This window comes from Diprion similis, chromosome 1, assembly GCF_021155765.1.
Source record: "Diprion similis isolate iyDipSimi1 chromosome 1, iyDipSimi1.1, whole genome shotgun sequence".
Taxonomy (NCBI): Eukaryota; Metazoa; Arthropoda; class Insecta; order Hymenoptera; family Diprionidae; genus Diprion; species Diprion similis.
The window spans coordinates 11,613,172-11,636,094 of record NC_060105.1 but is presented as its reverse complement, the minus strand read 5'-3'; the positions used below and the strand labels follow the sequence as shown (position 1 = coordinate 11,636,094).

At 37.0% G+C, this 22,923-nt stretch overlaps 2 protein-coding genes across 2 annotated transcripts in view; one reads left to right on the top strand and one right to left on the bottom strand.

Annotated features, from left to right (window-relative positions):
- LOC124410639 (prolyl 4-hydroxylase subunit alpha-2) overlaps positions 1 to 22,923 on the bottom strand; it is a 146,863-nt gene that overhangs the window by 5,576 nt on the left and 118,364 nt on the right. Inside the window, exon 3 of the mRNA XM_046889156.1 lies at positions 128 to 450. Coding sequence (XP_046745112.1) covers positions 128 to 450 — 323 coding nt within the window. The remainder of the gene's footprint in view (positions 1 to 127; positions 451 to 22,923) is intronic.
- LOC124410619 (probable helicase with zinc finger domain) lies at positions 17,203 to 22,859 on the top strand. The gene is made up of 4 exons (XM_046889121.1): positions 17,203 to 18,293; positions 20,111 to 20,785; positions 21,014 to 21,526; positions 21,700 to 22,859. The coding sequence occupies exons 1-4, from the start codon at positions 17,385 to 17,387 to the stop codon at positions 22,381 to 22,383; spliced, it is 2,781 nt and encodes a 926-aa protein (XP_046745077.1). The 5' UTR covers positions 17,203 to 17,384; the 3' UTR covers positions 22,384 to 22,859.

Sequence of the window (22,923 nt, the reverse complement as noted above, 5' to 3'; positions counted from 1 at the left end):
ATAAAATCATTTGCATTGCGTCTCTTACGGGAGTAAAAAACGAGAAACGATTTTGAGGAAAAGTTATCGAGGTTTTAAAAATAATCGATTAATCGGGAAAAAATAACAGATTTTCATTCTTACTCACCGCTGAGACCAGTGCTGTACTGAACTCCATTAAGGACCCCCCTGGCCACGTGGGCGGTGTCCAACTTATATGTGTCCTGAAGCCTCATGAGCGCTACCGCAGCCCCATTGAGATCCTCGTCTGTGGGGAACTTCAGGTCGTTCCTCGAGTTCGTTATGTTACTGACGAAAGCTTTTCCGACGTCTTCGGTGATTAGTTCTTCGATCCGTTTCCAGTCGGTTGTCAAACGCTTCACCAGAAGATAAGCGTTTATTGGATTTGACAAGTACTGCTGGATGTTCCTTGACGCCTCCTCATGTTCTCGCGCGTAATCTTCGACATTTCTGCAATTGCAAAATTCCCAATTAGGTATATATGTATATATGCGGATAAAATTAAGCGATGGGCTTTCCGAAAGTTTTAGATATTATAACTAGAAAGCTTAAGCATCATTTCAAAAACATTGTAGCTTATACGCTTAAAAAAGTGGGCATCTAAAAATAAATATACTCTGACTAGAAAGTCTCGCGAGATTTTGAGATAATTGTTAAAAGTAGTTTGGTCAATTACACTGACGATAACTACCCTTGTCTGTACTAGAAAATATAGTCAACCGAACTGTGTGCGATGTTGAAATCAATTAAACCTATAGTTAAATCTACTAGATGAATAGTAAAACGTTTCAATTACATTTAAATATGTAATGGGATTTGCATAGTGTAAATTACTCATTTCTTAGAAAGGATTTTGAGTTATATCGTGTTAAAATTCTTATACACAATTAAATGTCAATTTGATTAAACACAGGTTGCTTTTCCTGCACAAGTTTTTCATATAAATTAATAAAGAATCAAACAAATGGAACTAAAACAAGTTTTTCGATTACTGTTTTTTCAGAGTCATAGGAAAATTATTTATAATTACATTGTTATATCTCCTTATTTCAATTTGTATCGTCATAATAATGGTGATGATGACGGAGTATATCTGTATGGAACATAGTTTTCCAGAATAGGAATCATAGTTGATAATTATTGTCATTTCAGCTTGTTCAGAAGATTCTTTTAGCCGTAATGTGTATAGTAGTGAAATTGTTCATGTATTTCATTTTTTCACAGGATTCGTTTCACTCCAGGCAAAATTGATAATGTCAGCAGTTTGATGAGTAAAATTCCATAACAAATGAAACCTGTCAGTTATTTTTACCTTAGTTATTAACTTTCATTGGCATCCGTTAAAGTTTCGATGACAGGATCTTATAGATCAAAAAGTGTAACCGAATATATTATTATTACAGAGCTATAGGCTAGTATAAATTGCGAATTGTTGACAATCTCTTCCACTGTAAATCGAGTAAAGAAGAATCCAGTATAGATGGACCTACGCATCAGAATTTCTATATATTGAGCCAAACAAACATCCATAGAAGTTCTATCAGAATCCGCGACTCGGATGTCTGACATTATCGTTGATAGCGCTTTTTATTTCAGGATAACTCAGCATCTTTCCGATGGACCATAAGAATCGAAGTCTATTTTCGCATAAAGTACGTCACGGATATTAAGGACATGAAATGTACAGTCAGGTTGAAAAAGCGTTGAAACAAAAACGTGATGAAATAGTCTTTTAAACAGCGTCACTGCAGCTAATCCAGCGACGGTGGTGAAAATGTTAAAACACTGCAATTTAACCAAAGACACCTCATTATTTTAAGATCATAAAAATCTCATCATTCTACTATTTTTTCTCTAAAAAATCCTGTTGCTCGTCTGATTCTTATGAACAATAGCTGATTTTATTCGTAAATAAATTCACCACAGATCGTCTAAGTTCAATTTTGATTAGCAATAACGTACTTCTTTTCGAATCACAGAGTCAACATTTGAAAATTGTTAAGATTATATACACACAGATTTTTCTTCCAGCTTACGATAAGTTGAGTCAGAGTTGAAACGTTTTTTTCCTGGATCACAGAGACTTCTTTAAATCAGATTCAACTTGCTCAGCTTCACTACCCTGATAAATTTTCGTTCTCTTACGTTTTTCATTCGACACATTTTTGACATGACTATACGTCCCACAGATGTTTAAGCATCGATCGAGAAGGACCTTAACGGCATGGTTTTCATCGCGAATGTTGATCAATTTCGATGTATAATTTAGGGAGATAAAACAGGGTAGCAGGTACGTACATAAGGCTTTGACTCGATTGAGGAATATGGGGGAAAGCAGCATGGGATTTTCATCGAGTATATTAAGGGTTTTGAGGAGATGATCGGACTAAATGAAGAATGAAGTGCTCGAAAGACTGGCTCCGGCGGAATATATATGATATACAGATTCTGCAGCTTTCACGGATCAAGGATAGGAGGATTTACGAGTATAAGCCCATGAATCGCGACGATACCTTCCCTTTTATTGGAGAATCCAATAACGGTCCATACCTACCTTTACCTTATTTTTAACCTCGTAATAAAACCCGAGGAATGATTGCCGTGAACGATTTTTCATATCACCTTTTTACCCGCAGTCTATATACGTATGTATGTATGTATAAATTATATATCCGTCAGATATTTATCGATCTGTAATGTATCCCATACATTTACTACGTACCCAGTACGGAAAATACTAAGTGTAATCGTGAAACCCGTAAAACATTGTCTGAACTTGACTTTAGTTTTTGAAAAGTTACAACGCAGCTCGTATTTTTACCAACAAAATTTCTCACCCAATCACTTTTTCTGACTAGTAAGAATCTGCAGTTCGGTATGAAGAGATTGAAAAGGTGGTTCTGTCAACTTTCCCCGTTTTCCCCCACCAAAAGCTTAACAATAATATTTCTTACTCCAGAGGTATAATTGGCAGCATTGTTTATCTACCATTTCCAAGAAGGATTGTGTAGAGACTGAATGCTTTGAGTAGCATCCAACAATCGGTATCAAAGACAGACAAGTATCACTTCTATATATGTATATTAATGAACAATAAGCTTGGGATACGTTCTCGGTGAAAGGGAGAAGCGTAATTATGAAACTCTGTGACTTGGCATCCCAACCCGTTCGAAAATCTTGTTGGGGAATTGTGATTTGCAGATTTGGCGTTGGCGGGAAATCGTTAGTCGTGAGAATTCTCTTTGACAATAAAAAACGATGTCTGCTGCTGCTGTACCAAGTGTCTAAAAAAAATCCCTATATGGTTAGGGAATTAATTATCTATCGAACGCAACCCTGCTCGGTAACGCCATCTTGTAGAATAAACAAAACAGAAAGGTCATTACAGTTTGACGGTTATGTATCGTGTAACAAACAGATTATTCGTGATGTGGATGGAAAACAGATTGTTTCAAATGTTTTTCGAAGATGAATATAAAGTTTATAGTAGAACTGGTCAACGTCACAACAATTAGGGTAAGATTTCATGGGCAGCAAAAAGTAGTAGCAGCAGCAGCGATTCACTGAAAATTTTTGTTGCTTGGAAGTTCATTCATTCGAACAGCAGTTCCGCAATCCAAAGTAAAATCTAGTAAGTTACTAAACTGTTGCTGCTTTTTATTGCCAATGAAAATCTTACCATTAATCATTACCAATCTAGGGTATTTGGCGCAGTTGGTATTACTAAATTACTAAAGTCCAGTTCAGCGCAAGAGAGAAAATTTTTTAGAGAAAGAAGCTGCACTCTAAGGCATTCCATGTATACTCAAACCACGGTATAAAAGGGAAATATTTTCGAATGGCAGGGTAGCACTCTCGAAATTAGGGAATACGACCGTACGTGCAGAGCCAGAAAGAAATTGCAAACCCCAGATACGTTAAATAGAGGATATCGAGTTTTATGCCAAATGCAGTGCAGAAAAAAATTCTCCCGCCCCAGGCCGCTCATCAGTTTACGAACACAAATTAATTTCGTGCAGAATTGAGTTGTTTACAGCTGTCGTCACTGGAGCGAGACGTTTTAATAACAAGCCTGTATTCCTATTGATTTTAGTTTCCTCTCTTAGTATTTGTTTTTTACTTTTATTTCATTTTTCGTTTCTCCTTTTGCACTTCCTCCTACCGTTTTCGCGTAACAGCTTGCATTTGTAATTCCAACGAGTAAATATGACATTAGGAGACTGAAGTTAGTAACCTTAACGAATAGAAACGTTTAGAATAACTGGAGAAGTTGAATTTAAAACATCTGAGTTTCATGTTGCTGCTATATTAACGGTTTGCTAAATTTTAGGTTATCATAAAGTTGCAAAATAACGACGTTCTATATTAAAGATAGAATCTGGTATAAATAACTAACTGTATCGAATTTCGATTCGACTCTATTTATTTGCTTCAGGTCGGATTTTTGGACTCCTGTGAAAAAAATAAAAATAAATAAAGCTCTTTTTTAAGGATAAAAAATAATTGCGAGATTCCAAGTGATGGAAAATTTGAATTTGGTAGACATATTTTCACCTTTTCTGTACATTATGATGCTACTATTATATCTGTATGCTCAGATATAATGGACACTTAATATGTGAACACGTGCACGTGCATGATGAAATTATATGTTATGTTAGCAAAACACACATTTTAAATGAAAAAATTACTTTGCAGTACGGAGTTCAATTTTAAACGGGCAGTGAAATGCTTACGTCGTTAAATTTGTTTAGGAAAAGATGTGAAATTTAATTAAAACGTTTACTGACCGACATGTGTATACCTATATGCACACATGTTATAAAACGACTGGCTCGCAGGTTGCGAGCCATTGTTGCATGTACTTATGTTTTTTCACGCAAAAGACACGCATTTTCTTTGCCGAAAATAAATAAAAAAACTAGGCAAGAAAGAGACGGTTCGAGAATAATGTTACTTAATAGGTTTAACGACCATTACTAAAAAAGTAATTTATTTATTTACAATTTCGTTCGATATTTTCGAGATTATAATTTTCTGAATATAAGTTAGTTGTTTTACTGGCAAGGGTGGTCAGATACCTTAAATTCAACGTAAACAGATTTGGAATTGTTCAAGGCGGACGCTGTAAGATGACTTGGCTACTGGTCCAACAGCATTCACCCCATAATCGATAGCGGCATGACGATAAGCCATATAAATACAATACAAGTTCGTTTGTAGGGGCACGAATTTGACACGTTGAGTTCAGCGAATGTTGTTAATTCAGAGGAACATTTAGATGGTCGCTGGGTAGTGTTTTACGTCTCCTTCCTGTTTGGCAAATTTCATCACATGAAATGGCAATACTAAATACTAAATAATTGGTTTCCAACCAACGGTCGTGTGTGAAAGTATCGCACATAATCGCAAGTGAGCTCAGTGGCCCTTCTATTATAAGGAAACTTGTATACGTTAATATATCGAAGCGTAGCAAGAAAATTGGCACCATGACGTCAACGCAAGTGGCAAAAGCTTTGCTGGGCTGGGCTGCAGGGTCATGAACTCATAATTAACTTTGTCGTCAATTAATGGCTAAATTAATTGAAATTGCGTTACGAAAGTAGCAGGGAAACTTTCCGTGCAGCAATATATTCCGAAGCTGCGGTAGTAGATAGTAATAATTATTCTCGGAGAAAGAGAGAGTGAGATAGATGAAGATTAAACGGAGTGTTAAACGATCTTTTTTCACCGTGGCCGTTTATATCTACTTCACAACAGTGTCACTGCGTACGTGAACTGTGATCAGCATAATAGTCACGTGTATAGGTAGAATTGAGAGTTTAACGTGTGCAAAGTGGATACATTTGTATAGGTATCCGAAATTATGGCCGGTTATTAGATTTCTAATTGAATTATTAGATTGAATCGTGATTTACAACGCGGTAATCGTGTAACCCGTATGATTATATAGAAATCCGGAGCGTTTCGTATATTACAGTCAAACCATATATGCTGTTTGTTAACCCATCCACACACACATCTATACAGTGGTGAGAGTATACATGGTGGGCCTAGAACTCTTATGAAACGCCCGTTTTTTCGAGGTTGAGTCCTTTAATTGAGATGTGTACCAACTGCTTAAAGAAATCCCTATATTGCTAGGGAATTATTTTTCTGGCGAACGATACCCGTCTCGGTAATATCATCATGTATACATCTGGTGTGAGTTATTTAAAATCCTGCTTATTTTTGCTTCACGCAGATTCAACGTCATAACAATTAACTACCACCGATCTAGGGTACTTTAGCGCCGTTGGTACACATCTTGCTTAAGTCCAGTCCAGCGCGAGAGAAAAACTTTTTTGGAGAAAGAAGCTGCGCTTCTAGGCACACCATGTATACTAACATTATTCACACCACAGTCTATACATAAAGAGTAATCGCAAGTCCATACCAAAATGGATTCAGCGATATCGATTTCAAACCTTGTTTCACACTTGAGAATGTCGGGATATTCTCTGCTGATTATTGAATCATCACCATGCAGAGACGCCGGTTCATATTGAGATTTTGTCGTGTGATACATTCTGAATAGGTACACATGCGGAAATTGATTCTATGACAGCTAAATTTTCTCCCTAGACGACTACGTTGGCAATGAAGGAAAACCAGCTGAAGCAGAATCAATTTCCGCATGTGTACGTACATACACAACTTTTCTGTACAAATCCAACTCTCAAAACCTTATCATTCTTGCTTTATTTGAATGAATATTTTCTGCATAAAGGGGTACATTGGCATAGTTGCAATACTCGCAATGACGTTTTGTACTGAAATCCGAACTGGCGATGAAGGCTCCAATGAAATAAGAGTCCGCATTTAGAAGAAATAAAGTAGAATAGATTCGAGAGAGAAAGAGAAGGACACCGAGAGGCGCCGGATAACGTCCCTATAAATTTTCTACAGATCTAATTATCGCAGTAATTTCCATGAATCGAATCCTCGAACTCCTCGTAAAGCTCAGTGAATATTTCAGTTTTCCACGTACAAAAGCATGTTTTATTTCGCATGTATGTACGTTTGGTTTGTTTATGTTCAAGTTGCATGCGTGTGGATAAACTCTGTCTGTTCGTGCGCAGCGCATTGGTTGATAGAAAGGGCTGCACTACTGGCAAAAGCCAATATTTAGTTACGGTTTCCAATCTACATTCACTTCTAGACTCTGCAAAGTCGCTACAAAGTTACTGAGAAAACTAACTGCATACCAACCCGTGCTTTCAGGCTGGTGCCATTTTTTCACTCGTATATTTTATACGCTGTGACCGTTTGACAGTCAAACTTGTAATTCGAAATCAGAAATTTTCAGAGTTATATATAGGTTATATTATTTATAATATAACCTACAATTATATATAAATTTGGAACGTTTTATTCCAAATCCTCAAGACTAGTAACTCGAGGTTTCTGACATTAGATTTTATCCGAAAGTTAATTAAACGTAATTTCATGGTGTTGAAATTGTAATACAATACCGCCTTTCGTTGGTTCGTTTGCGCAGAGACACCATATTCATATCCGAAACCGGTTGGCCTCAAAAGCTCTTGAAACTAATGCCTATTGGAATATGTCTTCATGACATCAGAGCTTGATTGTCGGCGCCATTTTATCACCACATAATCCAAGTTTTTCACTTCAATTGGAGGAAAATCGTGATTCTTGGAATTTCAAATTACTCGTGTCATCAAAATTGACGAAACGCAAACAATGATATACACGCAAAAAACCCTGTTAACGGTCAGCTGTGAGCCTGGTTGCATTAGTTCGTTTTTTTTTCCACCAGATGGCGCATCGCAAAGTGACAATCTCAATAGTAACTGAAAAATTTATTCGACGACGATCTTTACTCACCGCGATACACCTTCAAGCCAACCAACCCACATATATCTGTATCTAATAGTGCGGTTTGAACGAGATAAGAATTGGTTGAGAGAGATTTGGTTTTCAGCCGTATGTGAAAAGCGTGACGGAAGCTTGGGACAAAGAGCTTTCAAGCTGCCTGGAGTAACTAATGGGAATTGCGAATAGTTGCGCGGTAGAGACAACTCAGCAAAAGGGTTGCGTTAATTAAAGATGTAATTTTAGTTACCCAGATTTTTTGCTTACAGCCCTCGAGCTATCTGGACGTACCTTCCACATGAAGAAGTTTACTGGACGATAAGGGCTGTAGAGAATCCAGAAAGTGTGTACTTGAAATAATTTAAGTAAGAGCAAAAGCTGCTCGCGGTTTTCGTACGGGTCCTCGTATTATTTGGCATTGTTGCAACCTGAATTCCACGACTATATTACGAACATTAAAATTTATTTATTCACTCCGTACTTGATGTTCTTTTCAAAATAACATCGTCCGTAAAAAAAAAAGATCACCATATTTTACAAGTGGTACTTAAGCTTGCCAGATAGGATAAAGGTTTCTAAAAATTTTAACTTGATTTAACGAAAAATTTATCTTTAATGTATCAATGAAATAGTTTATAGTAATTGATTAGAGTAAAATAAGACAATGTAAAATAAAGGTAACAAAAGATTGCACGTTTATAATCACATTTCATAGAGATTGACAAAAACAATCTAGTTTGAAATTTTTGTACAATTCCAAATGTTTGTGGATAGCTGGTGATAGAATTTGTGACCGATTATGAACGCTGATGTGAATTAACTTTAGAATACTTGGCACTTCTCAAAGTTATCGAGAGAATCCGGAAGGGCAACGTGTGATTATTTTTCATAAGAAATAGGATACCTATCATAAATAGAAGTGCTATGACCGATAAAGCATAATAGTTTCCTTCCTTGTACCGTATTCACGAGATAATACAGTCGTTACAGCGTAAGAGGTAGAAGAACGAAAGAGCTTTTTTTGCGGCAAAGAGCTGCTTAGGTTGAGTAATGAGATGTTCTTGGAGGTTTTTAATATTTTTTAGATAAAAATTCAAATCCCGCCGGGATAATGTCTCGGCTGAAGACTGATTATGAAAGTATTTTCAAAGCATAAAAATGTAGTCATTTTTCGAAAGTAGAAAAAAAACTTTTCTCTTGAGTCGGTTTCGGCAATAGCTATTTAAATCTATATCTATATCTGCAGGTCTTTCCGCGTGAACTTAGTTAACGGTTGATCCTGAGGTTTTTTGATGCTATCATGAATTTTTGCTATGTTAGTAAGACCCTTGAAACAGTTTCCCGAAAATTCTAATCCCTGTCCTTTATCCTATGAATTCTCAAGCCTCAGAAACATCCAAATCGATATTTTGGAAAAGAAGAAATAAAACATTTCGTGACATAAAACGACGTGACATTCCCCAGACTTCAATTTCCGTGCACAACACACAGTAAACAAAACTTTGTGGTGAATGATAAATACTTGATTCTCCCATTATCTACCCTGAAAACGATACAACGTATATTGTGGAAATTATATGTATGCATGGGGACGCTTGACGGCGGCGCCAGGCGTCGAGGGTTGTGCTGATTGACCTAATCTATCGAATGAATCTCTCCTTTTGTGGTCTGTATCTCGGCAATACTACCGCCTAGTCCAACGCAGTCATGAACCCTATTTTAGTGTCACTTAAATTTCTACGCTCGAGCTTTCGTAGACTTTCATAAGTCCTGCATCTCGTATGTATTAGAATGTTTCAAAGAACATTAGAAAATCGACAGAGTATCCTTAAACATAGACCTTGTAAAAAATGAGTCCTTAATATTATAATTAAAGGTGACGATTTTCAATTATCTATTTCCATTTAAATAACATAAGATAAATTTTCGTAGGATGTTGAACGCTTCATAAAAAAAGTCTGAATGAAGACTCATTGTGGCATAAGGACTCGGTTTACTTTGCACTTTTTTAATAACTATATACACAACATTAAATCAGGGTGCAGTTTAACCGAAGAGTTTATGTACCTAGTAGTAGATGTAAGAACATACGTAAGTGGTAGTGTTCCTCGGAAGAAAAGAGACAAACAACCAGGAAGCCACACTCATCCTTTATTGATGATGCGTGCGCACCTCTTTTCGAGAGCCGAGTGGGGGTTTAACCAGTTATATGGAGTTCTAAAACAAGACAGTACATCCCTATTTCGTGAAAGCGATTCGATGATCGTCTGATAGCTGGCGCTTGAGAGGGATAATCGAACGAACTTTATGTATCTAATGTCACAAAGGTACCGTTTCATCTTGTATATTTAAACAAAGGAATCAACCTGCAATCTAACTAAGGTACCCCATCACCTTGTATATTTAAACAAGGGAATCAACCCTTAAAGGTAAATGTATGTCATAAATAGATGTGTTACTGGGTTGCCACATCAACCACTATCTAATGTAACGAAGGTGTACTCTCTGACCTTGTATATTTAAACAATGGAATTAACCCTTGAAGATAAATGTATGTCATGAATAGGTGCATTACTGGCTTGCTACATCAACCACTGTTGTAGATACTATAGGTACTTTCCAACACTATATCATCTTATTACTTTCAGATATGATAGGGAGATTTCGATACATAGCTATCTTTTTGAGATAACCTTCTGATTCTTAACGACTGAAGAAAAAATGAAAAGAAACGCAGAACCTTTAGAAATAGTTTGAGATAATCGATATCCTGTGAAGATGAGTTATCGATTTTGATCGGATTTTAATCAATCACAATATAAATTTTTTAGTTTATAGAATTCACAAATAGTCACGTTTACAAGGAAAAAAAAAAACAGCGAAAATTCGAATGAACTTTAAAATCCGAAATGGTTTAGGGACTCGAGTTTAACAACATCGCCAGCAATGAAATTCCAAATTCATTTCTCTTTGTCAAAAGTATAATATATTCGCAAGAGCTTTCAGCGAACAGATGATTATAAGCTTAACTGTTTCGCAAGTTGCACAGTTTTAGCCCTTCCTCACCTCCTACCTACACCATACAGTCAGCCAAAGATTTCTGCCACTTCCTGGTATAGCAATGGGTTAAAAGTTGAGTAATTAACTTTTACCGGCGTTCAAATACGATTCCAACAGTTTTCACAGCAATGAAATTCCCGCGGTTAATTCACGCGTATTATATGTAGGAACCTACGTATACATAGCTGTGCGAGGACGAGACAAATATTTCTGCGGAAACAGTTTGTTCAATTACTTTTTTGTTACATTTCATCAGGCAAGTACTTCCCCGCTCGCCAATTTCACTCGCAAATCTGCCTGGAATTTGGATTTCATCATTTTTATTTTTAGGTACGAATGTAACTCGGAGTGCCTATTGAAATTGTGATCATGAAAAACGTCGGCTCGCAAAAAAAAAAAAAAAACAACAAAAAACATTGATCTGCTGCTTCTAAACACGTTTCAGCGTCATCAATCACGTGTGTGAAGTTTGGTGAGATGGTTTCATAGATTTGGATGAAGCTTCCCAAGCTTTTACCGCTTCCGGTTACGGGATGATGAATTCTTGAACTTTTCAATAATTATGTCGTGTATTCTGAATTAGAGAGAAATAGTTTCAGAGATTTGGACGAAATTATGGTGATATGTGAAGTATAGCTGTTTTGTTTATCTTTGTGTTGTGCACGTTAATCTTCAATAAAAAAAAAAAAAGATGAAACGTGCGCTGGACTTTTTTTCAAATTGTCCAATAATCAACAAATGCTTGTTGACTGAACTGTAAACGTCGACTATTTATTAATCACATCCTTACTACAGAGTTTCATCGGTTCAAATATTTCAAACTTGAGTTTTTTTTCTACTCGAATCTTGAAACTCATGAAACTTTTTGAGTGGAAATTGTTTTTTGAATATTCTTATCATTTTCCCAATAATCTTTAATAAAGTCTGTTACTCTTTCACTGTGAAAGACTGACGGCCAGAACAGTGGCAAAACGAAAAGAAAAAAAGAAAAAAAAAAGCTAATTAGTAAAATGAAAGTTTGATTCCCCGGAAAATTCGGTACGAAAATCAGGTTCTTTGGAAGTGTGGGTGACGCCCGTTATTTGGGAAACGGTACTGAAACCAAATGGGTCAGGTCCCACCGACTTCGAGTCCTTTGAACGAGAAGGATACTCGGTAAAATTAGCATCGAGGGTCACGCATATGAAAGGTCCGGAATTTGCATCCGAGAGGAGGCTAACTTTGCAGGAACGTGGAAGTCGAGAACTAGTTGGTGGGGCGTGGGATCCTGTAGCAGTCGCCACTTACATTTGCCGAACCATTAGGATCACGGGATGGTATGGCGGTATGGTGAAAGGCGGAAATAGAGTGAAACGGAAGCTCGGGATTCGGGAAAAGGGCTCTTTGCCTGGCGACTAAAAGCGGCCCGAACCTGGCTATCAAACGCAAGTGTTCAATGTCTGGCGGACCTAATATGTAGGATAAAAACCCAAACTGAAATCAATTAGTTTGATCGACTAACCACTAAATTGGAATGGTATTCCATATATATCTAGTAAGTACGTCATCGTACGAATCATTCGTTTTCAGCAATCGTAAAAATCAAACAAATTACATTAATACGTACAACAATTAAATATCAATTAATAATAATAATAATAATTAAAATATTATTATCTCGGTGGGTCTCTACTTGTCAGCAAAAAAACGAGGAACTTTATACTGCATGATGAAGGCGATCGAACAAACCGACTCGCTCAAACAGAACTCTTGTCCTTAAATACGCAGGGAAACTTGGCAATTTTTACGAAGTGTAATTAGTGACTTAAATTCGTTTTCGCTGTTATATGTTATATGGAGATGAGGAAGATCCAAATATATTTATGCTATAATTTTAAACATTTCGAAAGGGTTTGAAGGGTTTCTGAAAACCAATATATTTGGTAAAACCTGTGAAAGTTCGATTTATAAGATGGAAGAAAAGTGCCTAAAATTTGGGTCAGGTAATTTACACTCGATGATGCAGTGCGCAAAATTGCGTTATTCGGAAGTGCGCATGCGCCAACGTTGCTTTACCGCACTGTGCGGAAATGAGACACTTTACGCGCGCTTTACAGGCTTCGAGAATCGAACGATCCAAGCAAGTGAACGCTCTTTACGTGTGCACTGCACGTGCTTCTACAAACGTCCAGGAAGCCAATTTCTGACCGTCTATTTGTTTTATTTCACAAAACGTTCAATTTTACCGGAATAATAATGGAACTCGGGGCGACGCCCAGCGTCGCGTCGCTTACACCGCTATAACTGAAAGACCCTCGTTGAATTAACGGGCATCATTATATCGTCCGTGAAATCGCAAATCGATGCTGGTGTCTTTGGCTGAAAGCTTCCGTTTATCCACAGTAGCTCAAATGTCGGTAATTTTTTTGTCGTTTCTTGTCTTTTCCGGTGTTCATTATGATGTATCCAATTTTTTTTATTGTCGTTATTGATATTGTCACGTTGGTTGTCGTTGCCGCTGTTATCGTTGTCACTATTGTAAAGTTTTCTATAAATTAATTCAATTTTCAGATGTTCACAGCGCAGAGAAATAGAAAATAATCGAATCGTATTTTTAGTTTATTTTATCAAAAAAGATAGTTTCGGATATTACAAGCAATCGAAATCCAATGATTTAGAAGCCAATGAAGGCAAATTGTACCGTTCTCGACCGTTATAAGTATAATAAGTGAAAAAGGTACCTTTTGGGTACCGATCTAAAGAGACTGGAAAACTTGTGTGAAGACATATTCATCTATACACAGCACAATTCGTGTGGGACTTTTAACGAAAAATTCTTGTGGAAAAATGAGTGAAAAGTTTGTTCTAGACATCCTGGAAATATCAGAGTATCACTTAAACTCATTTTTTATGGCCATAACTTCGTGATTTGACTATAAATTAAATCAGTTTTAAGCACGATCGTAAAACAGAGTGCCTGTAGTTCACTCTCAACAAAATTCTTTGAATTTTTTGAAACGGTAGAGATGATTATTCGCAATTCCAAGTAGATATCGAATTTTTACAGATTCAAGCACTTGATTTTTTTTTAACTTTATATATAAATGAAATAGTTTGATATTAGTTGCAGCCGAGTTTAAGTTCGGAACAGCAAAGTGAAGGGGTATTTAAAAAAATGTAAAATTATTTAATTTCATAAAAAGTATTAAAACGATTGGTAATGCGAAAGCCGAAGTCTTTTGCAACTTTAGTCGCAATTGGACAAATACTGTGTTAATGCAATCATGGGATAATTGAATTTCTCAAACTGATTTTGTTTCAAAATAAATTATCTTTTCAAAGGGACATTCGAAAATTGAGTACTTCGAATCTAGTATTGCAACAAATTCTCTCAACCCATAGAAAAGTCTGAATGATTGGGAGAAAATAAATACTGTGATTTCATTGGCATACGAGATAAATACTTTAAGTAGGTTTTTTTCTTAGTATAACATAAAAATAAAATTCCGGTGAATGGTGTAAGATTCAACAAAAAAAAAAAAAAGTACCAGTACGCAATGAACTTCGTGTCAACTAATTGCATTCATCCGCATCACTAACACGGCAAAAGTTTGGAGAAAAGGAAAAAACAAATCCAACTTTTAATGATCTAATACAGCGTTTCATTCGCGTTGGTCGTCGTTAAGGATAATGTTAACGCTCTTGAGGATAAGAAATTGCAACTGTTATTGCAACCGTAGTGTGAGTATACATGATGTGCCTAGAAGTTCAGCTTCTTTCTCTAAAAAAGTTTGTCTTTCGCGCTGGACTGGACTCGAGTAAGATGTGCACCAACGGCACCAAAATACCCTAGATTGGTGGTGATTAATTATTGTGACGTTGAATCTGCGTGAAAAAAAATGAGCGGGACTTTAAATAACTCACCACCACAACTATACGTGATGGCATTACCGAGCAGGGTAGCGTTCGCCAGAAAAATAATTCCCTAACAATATAGGGATTTTTTTAAACAGTTCGTACACATCTCACTCATAGGCTTTAACCTCGAAGAAAGGGGCGTTTCGTAGGAGTTCTAGGCACACCATGTATACTCATACCACGATTGCAACGAGCTTAAAAGTTTGTTAAAACTTCATAACTATTCATAACTATTGTTACGTCAACCCGAGACCCGAATGCGAACACCAGCAAATATCGGCATAAACGTGATATCAAGGCGCCAAGTGGACGACTATCACAGGAGAAATGAACAAAAAGAATAGAACAAACAGAAATACCATAACACCACATCGAAAATACAAAACGGACGATAGCATACCATTACAAAAACAGAACACAAAACGACAAAATAAATAAAAAAAATATATAATTTAGCCTATTTGATTTTATAATATTCCGAAACCGCAACGAAAAGATTTATTATAAATTCTTATCATAGTACTTAAACCACATAATTGTTACCTTGATTTGTATCTGGGTTTAGGTAGCTCACGGATACTCCGAGGAAGCCTTACACTGCAATATTTCTTGCCAATTATTGACTATTGTATCTCATTAATCATTAATGCAACTGTACCCGTGATTCTCGGAGGTTAAGAAAACACGACACACTGAGAGCACAAAATTTTTGGGTCACAATCGGTTATCACGTCTTTCTAATGCAAAAAAGTTAGTGTTACTCGATTTATTTCAGATTCAAATACAGCGTCATACGTGGCTTCCGGTAACATCAATAAGATTCCGCCAATGACCTACAGGCCGCTGGTACTAACCGTGAAAACTGATCTGAAGACACATCCGGCTTTATAAGTATTTCTGAAGCTACTTTTATAGCGAGATAGTTTGCCACCTAGTGGCTGTTTATAGTACTAGTATACTAATAGTATACTCATAGCGATAGAGATAGCGATTAGTCAGTCTAACTGCAAGAAGACATTGACGGTCATTCGCCACAAAGAGGATTATTCACCACATGAATGCGTTCAGATGAACAATTATTTGTCTGAAAAACGTGAAAAACTTTTGACTTGACTTCACAGTGTCACTATAACGTGACATCGGGTTTTCCGGTAAACATAAAGTAAACATACTGCATGTCAAGCTTAATTAAGTCAATTTTTTTTGACAATCTATACTGATTCAAAAATGCACCGTTAGAAAAATTTAACTAAACATAATGTCCCAGCAGTTCCACTTTATGTTTGTATTATTTATTACATTTCCGTTAGTAAATACAACACAAATAATTGTAATTTCAATATTCAAATTGTACTTTGTTTTTCACTCAGTAATCCATTAAAAAATGGTTTAATCAGCTCGAAAATTTTAGTGAACCTGCTGGGACATTTTTTTGTTCTAACCGCTAAGCCGACGCTTTGTCTATTCTTTTTTGCCAACAATACGTCGACACTGGCAGTCTAAGTTTCGGTTTTCGGGATACTAGACCCATTGCGTCATCCGCCATCTTGAATTTAAGGGTCAATTTTTGTTTATTGAATAACTCGTTTATTATCAACTGACACGGAAAATAGTAATTACAAAAGTTGTTTGAAATCAAATTTTCCACAATTTTTGTTCTAATAAATTTTTTCCTAGGATGGATATTTTTCGATTTATACCCGATAAAAGGAGGGGGTAAAATCTTATAACCGTATTATCACGTTTATTATAAATTTTACGCCAAAAATTATCATAGACAAAGTTGTTTAAAATCAAATTTTATACAATTTTTATTCTTAACAATTTTTTCCTACGATCAATATTTATCGATTTACACGCGAAAAGAGGGGGTTGATTTTTTATCTAACAACTCGTTCATTTTCGATTCTACGCGAAAAATAGTTATTACAAAACTTGTTTGAAATCAAATTTCCTACAATTTTGATTCTCATAAATTTTTTCCTAGGATCGATACAGCTGATCGATATATGATAATTCAAGATGGCGAATTACGCAATGGGTCTAGTATCCCGAAAACCGAAACTTAGACTGCCAGTGACCCCCCCCCCCCCCCCCCAAAGTATTCCGAAGGAAAATTGCTGTAAAGAATTAATGTTTTTATATTTGCTAATTCGACTGGGCTAAGCAGGGAGCAGGGAGCGAGGCAGTGACAATAGCCGCTGTTGGTACGCCGTCGGCCGAGACGATCAGAGCTTTTGCCCGGCGGCTCCGCCCCGGTCGAATCGATCGAGTATAAGAGAGATGCGGCAGATGTCGCGATGAGTGATGCGCACAGGGTTTTGCGTGGAGGTTTCCACTCTAGAAAAGGTCAGTCGCCGCGTAATTGTCAGCCGGATAACATGTATTATTGTTTACGTATAAATAAAACGGTACATTACGGCAATATATCGGTTAAAAGAATGAAATAAAAAGGCGATATCGCGGACAGGTTTAACTCTATAATAAATAGTCTAATAGATTATTGATGTAGGCTAGCTGTTGAGACCCAAACGGCCGAAACACACGCGATGATTTGTTCACCGAGTAAGTGCGACGAGGTTATGTTCGTCCAGAATATATTGCCAAACTTTTCGAAGCTCGTGGAGACGCGATGGTTCACCTCGGACAATCCGGAGTCTGTGATGTCCGACGCGGTCGAAAACGTCGTCGTTTTCGTCGACGGTAATCTGAACCTAAGATTTTGCTCCAAATGCACCCATCATGTCTGGACGTTTGAGGTACTGACGATAGGCAAGTCTCTGGAGAACGTTTCGCTGATGCTCGACAACCATCGAGAGCACTTTACCATTCTATCGGTGAAAAGCGCCAGTGGTAACAGCGGTTTATGCAACGGGCAAGAGTGGTTTAAGGCCTCAGCCGCGCTCCCCGGCTTGGATCTCAACTACTCGAGCACCAACCGCTACAAAATAACCATCGGATTTAAGACAGACCGTTACGGCACGTACAGACAGACCGTTATATTCGGATTCGGTGGCTATCCGGTTCTGGCTAAGCAGGTTTCGGTCGATTGCATTCCCATCGCCGACGTACCGCGCATCGAGGAAGCCAGGAGAATAATTCTTAGCCAGAACGTGCGCAAGTGGACTAAAAGCAACTCCCTGATAGTCGCCTTTGAATCACCCTTTGTCCCAGCCAAAGACATCAAGGAAGTAAATCTGACCAAGGCCTATCCCTTTCCGGACGAAACTAACTTCTATCTCACCCACGACACACTCACCGAAGAATCTCTCACTCCTACAAACTATCGTGGACGCATGCACGAACTTGTCTCCATTGAAGAACTGGCCAGACACGAACAAGTCGCCAGGTACAACATTGTTACCCAGCTAAGACTCTGCCAGTATTACATCGTCGCCCCTGACGCCGACTGCGCCACTACTGCTAAATATGCTCCATCGGGTGAACTCTTTGCTCAGGTATTCGATATTAGTTTCAAATGTTGTCTGGATGTGGAACGCGCCGTGCTACTTGTTATTCGTGTTTCAAATTGCAGGAATTATTTTTAGCGCCGATAGGCCAATAAGCAGCATTGCGAATCGATTTTGAGAACAAGTAATCGATCATTTTATTGCATATGTGAATATATTTATTTTTCATGAGCTTGGAATTTTGATCTATCGAGCTTGAAAAATCTTGTATCGATGCAATATTTAGCCATAGTTACAACATTTCATGCATATAAAATGCTAATTAGATTTCTCAGAAATTGAGAGAATATTTGGATTAGAACTCTGAAATGGAAATTTAAAGTTTCAATCGAATATTTCCATTCGATCTTAGGATACATTCTTTTTCATCAGGTTGAAGTTTGTAATGGCAATGTAACGATCCATTTTTAACACAAAATTCGTTACTTTGCAGGATTGATTGCAATTCAGTAATGATACTGATATTATTGAGACTAAAGTATTCCAAGACTGTTAAACAATTGTGAATCAATGGTTCTTTTTTCGATGCATTATTATATCAACGTTACTAACTTGAATATTGTTTTTTTCAATGTTTTACATCATACTTTCCACAGCTATGAGACTGAAGTTAGTAACGTTAACGTAACGAAACATCAGGGACAAGCAATTTCTGAATGACTTTCAAGGATCTGGCTAGTAAAAATATGAATATGTTTTGTTTATCATGATTTATCAAATTTCATACGATCAAAAAAGTGCGACGTAACGATTTCTTCTAAACATCCGTTGTTAAAGTAATGTTACTGACTTCATTAGCTTTAAAATTCAATTTTTAACTTAGTCAGAAGATAAATTACTCCTGTGGTGAGGGAGAATGATACTGAAATCAAAATCTGTACAAGTTCAGTTCATTCATTAAGATCCTCAATATATTGCATTTTGATTTCACATTAATTTTACAGTTGAACCAATATTTTTACTTCAGTCAAAATGATGTTCCTTGAATTTTCATTTTTTGTATATTTAAAAAAAAACTTGTCATGTTTTTACTTCTTGCCTGATACATACAATAATATGTGATTGTTAAATTTTTTTTCACAGTGCGCTATTTGTACAATTCAAATGATACTTTCGTGACATTGAAATTAAATCTATTTAATTTTATTCATTCAATTTGTGTTGCGATAGATTTAACAATGTGCTCTTCGTGCAATGTTCTCTATTCAATTAATTGCGCATTGTTTTCAGTTTTTTCATTCTAAGCATATTGACTTTGAGTAGATTAAAAAAGTTTATCATTAAACACCAATTTCTTACTTCAGAAGATAAAAGTATGAGTCATTTGACAGTCATTTTTGTTGAATAATTTTGTTGAATAGCACAAAATAGTAAACTTATGACTCAATATGCGTTGATCTGTTTGTTTATTATTGAAACTTCTTTCGATCGAACATGATCGATGACTCGTCATGTACATTTTTCTATAACTGCAATTCCTGGGAACTAATTCAAAGGCTGTAAAATAGTAATTAGTTATGAATATTTCAATATGCTTACATTTCAAACTGCAATCTCATCAACCATAAAGGCTAAGATATAGCGAATCGAACTCGATTTCCGACTGTAATCCTTAAAAAATAGTCTTAACGTTGCAGTACAACAATTAAAACAAAATATTTTCTCACGTTAATATTACAAACTGCAACTTAGTATCTTCAATCTATTGTTTCAAGCTTAAAAAACATGACATCTCCTTTTTAAAAGAGTTTCTAGTATACCCACTCTGTGAAAGATGTTTCAATATTCATACGTTGTTTCCGTAGCTGCCGCTTGGCCGAGAGATATCCGAGGATTCGAAAAGCGGCCGATTGTTGCTTAGGGGTTGCAATAGAGTGTTATTCAAGCCAGTTGATTGGGAGAGAAGTGACAACCAGCCGCAAATAGTCTTTGAAGCGCACATCGAAGACAAATGCAATCGAATAATTTACTTGAGGTTGTCAAAGCATTGCATAGAAACGCTTCAGCTTCAGCCAGACACGGATGTTACGGTTCAAGTACAATTCCAGCTAAATCGATTGCCGTATTGCGAGTGGCATAGATCCATAGATCGTGTTATCGATACCAGCCTGATTTTCCCAACCGTATCGGAGGACACCGTCATACCCTGGGACTCGAAAGAGTACTGGAGCGCTCAGTTTGACCAGAAATTAAACGTCAAACAGAAGCAAGCCGTCATGGCTATGATTGCCCCCATTAACATCATCCTACCGCCGATTCTGCTTGTCGGACCCTTTGGAACTGGTAAAACTTACACACTAGCCCAAGGAATACGCATGATTTTGAATAAGGGCCCTGAACACAAGGTATTGCTTTGCACGCACAGCAACAGTGCCGCGGATTTATATGTTAAGGACTTCTTTGACGCATGGTACAAAGAAACAATGGACATCCGGATGAAACCTCTTCGAATCTATTACAAAGGACGATTTAGAAACACGGTATGCAATTTGCATCTTACTTTTTATATCGTTTGCTAATTTCAATATAAAATATTTTCTTCAGCCAGTTAGCAAGATATTTAGGAATTTTCTATTCATAATCGAGATGGGCATTCACTTCTAAATTCACTCTCCTAACTTTGAAGCGCATTCTAATAATCAGATCTCTTTTGAAAATCTCGAGTCGTTTTATTCTTTATCTAAGGGGGAAACGATTGACTGGTACAGGTACACCCAGTAGTCCAGGAATATTGTCTGATGGATGAAAATGGCCGGTTTCGAGAGCCCACAAAGGACGATGTTCTTAGATGCGGTTTGATTATCGCTACGCTTGCAACGTCTAGCTGTCTGGCAAGTCTGGATTGCGGTCTGACACACATAATAGTGGATGAGGCTGCGCAAGCTATGGAATGCGAGGCATTGACTGCCCTGACGCTGGCTAGAAGTACAACTCGTTTGATATTAGCTGGGGACCAAATGCAATTGGCGCCTGAGTTGTACAGCGATCTTGCCAATGAACGAGGACTGGGACTTAGTCTGCTAGAGAGGATTTGCAATCTTTATCCTCCGATCTTCCCCTGCAAAATTTTACTATGTCAAAACTACAGGGCTCACTCTACAATCATCGGACTAACTTCTGAGCTTTTCTATTCTGGCCAGGTTGTTGGCTGTGGGAAACACTTGGCACACCCGATTTTCAATCCTTTAACATTCTTCAGTGTTCAAGGCCAAGATATTCAGGTACGTCGAACAAGTGTTATTTTTCAATCAATAAGCGAGAACAGATTTTAAATATGCACAAATGGGTGACGACACAAATATAACGCAAGATTTTCATGGCTAACAAAATTCTGTATCCACCATGGCTATGCGCTACTTTAATTGTAAACCCTGAACATCTATTTCTGTCCCAGGGAATGCATTCGACTGGATTTTACAACGATGCGGAGGCGTTTGAGGTGACGGATCGAATAGCAGAATTGAAGAGTTGTTGGCCGACGGAGCAGTGGGGACCTTACGGAGAAGGGGCAATAGGGGTTGTAGCGCATTACGCAGAGCAAGTGTCAAGGATCCGTATGGAGTTGCGTAAACGTAAGCTATTTGATATTTCGGTGGAACGAGTTATGAATGTACAGGGAAAACAGTTTCGAGCTGTATTTATAAGCACAGTTAGGACGCGCAATAGTTGTCAGTATTCAACCGATGTGAATATTAGAGACTTCGGTTTTTTGAGTAATCCGAGACTCCTGAATACTTCTATCACTCGGGCGAAGTGTCTCGTAGCCATAATAGGAGATCCCGTGGCACTGCTGACCATAGGATCTTGCCAAAGAGTTTGGGAAAAGTTTTTCTCCGCAGCAACATTGTACGGCATTGATTATGTCACTCTTAGAAGGTACGTTGACAATTTACCGCAAACACCGCAATCTGCACCTTTGAATCCTTTAGCTAAAGAATTTATACCAAGGAGTCCGCAGCCTCGTTATCAAGTAGAGTATGTACCTATACCGGTACCATATCCAGTGATTTATTGTAATTCAAATAACACGCAACCGACGACTAAGAAAAATTCGTCGTTAGACCTAATACAAAAATAGATGACAAATGAAATATAATGAAGTGAATAACAATAAAATAAAAATATATATTATAAACCGTAGTTGCACTTGTCAATTGAACGTCGATTGTGCAAGTTTTTCAATGTTTGACATTTTCGGTTGATTTTTTTTTTTCGTTGATGTCTCTTTTTCATCCCAAGTCACTGTCGACGTTAACGTATTGTAACGTGATAGCAAACATGCGATTCGAACGTTTTTTTTTTTTGTTTTTTTTTTTATTCTACCAATTTCTTTTCCTTACCTTTTCTTTTCTATTCTCCGTTTGCTATATAATTCAGCCCACAATGCCAATACTCAATCAATTCTTGAGTTAAGGAAACAGAAGATCGATTGGATTTGGAATGATTTTTAATTTCCTGTACATATGTATAAATTATATTTCAAAAAATACAAAATTTATACTTTTTCTATATACAACAGAAAAACAAAAAAAAGGAAATCAGAAAATCTGACTTAGGAAAAGCGGACGATTGAACAAAAACTTCTTTTTCTTTCTTTTTTTTTTTTTTTTTTTAGAGA

What these genes read in the sequence shown, in the direction of transcription:
- LOC124410619 (XM_046889121.1), top strand. Translation starts at nt 17,385, where the DNA reads ATGATTTGTTCACCGAGTAAGTGCGACGAGGTTATGTTCGTCCAGAAT. An exon ending in AAGGACGATTTAGAAACACG is followed by an intron (nt 20,786 to 21,013) that starts GTATGCAATTTG and finishes TGACTGGTACAG; the next exon opens with GTACACCCAGTAGTCCAGGA. An exon ending in TTCAAGGCCAAGATATTCAG is followed by an intron (nt 21,527 to 21,699) that starts GTACGTCGAACA and finishes TTTCTGTCCCAG; the next exon opens with GGAATGCATTCGACTGGATT.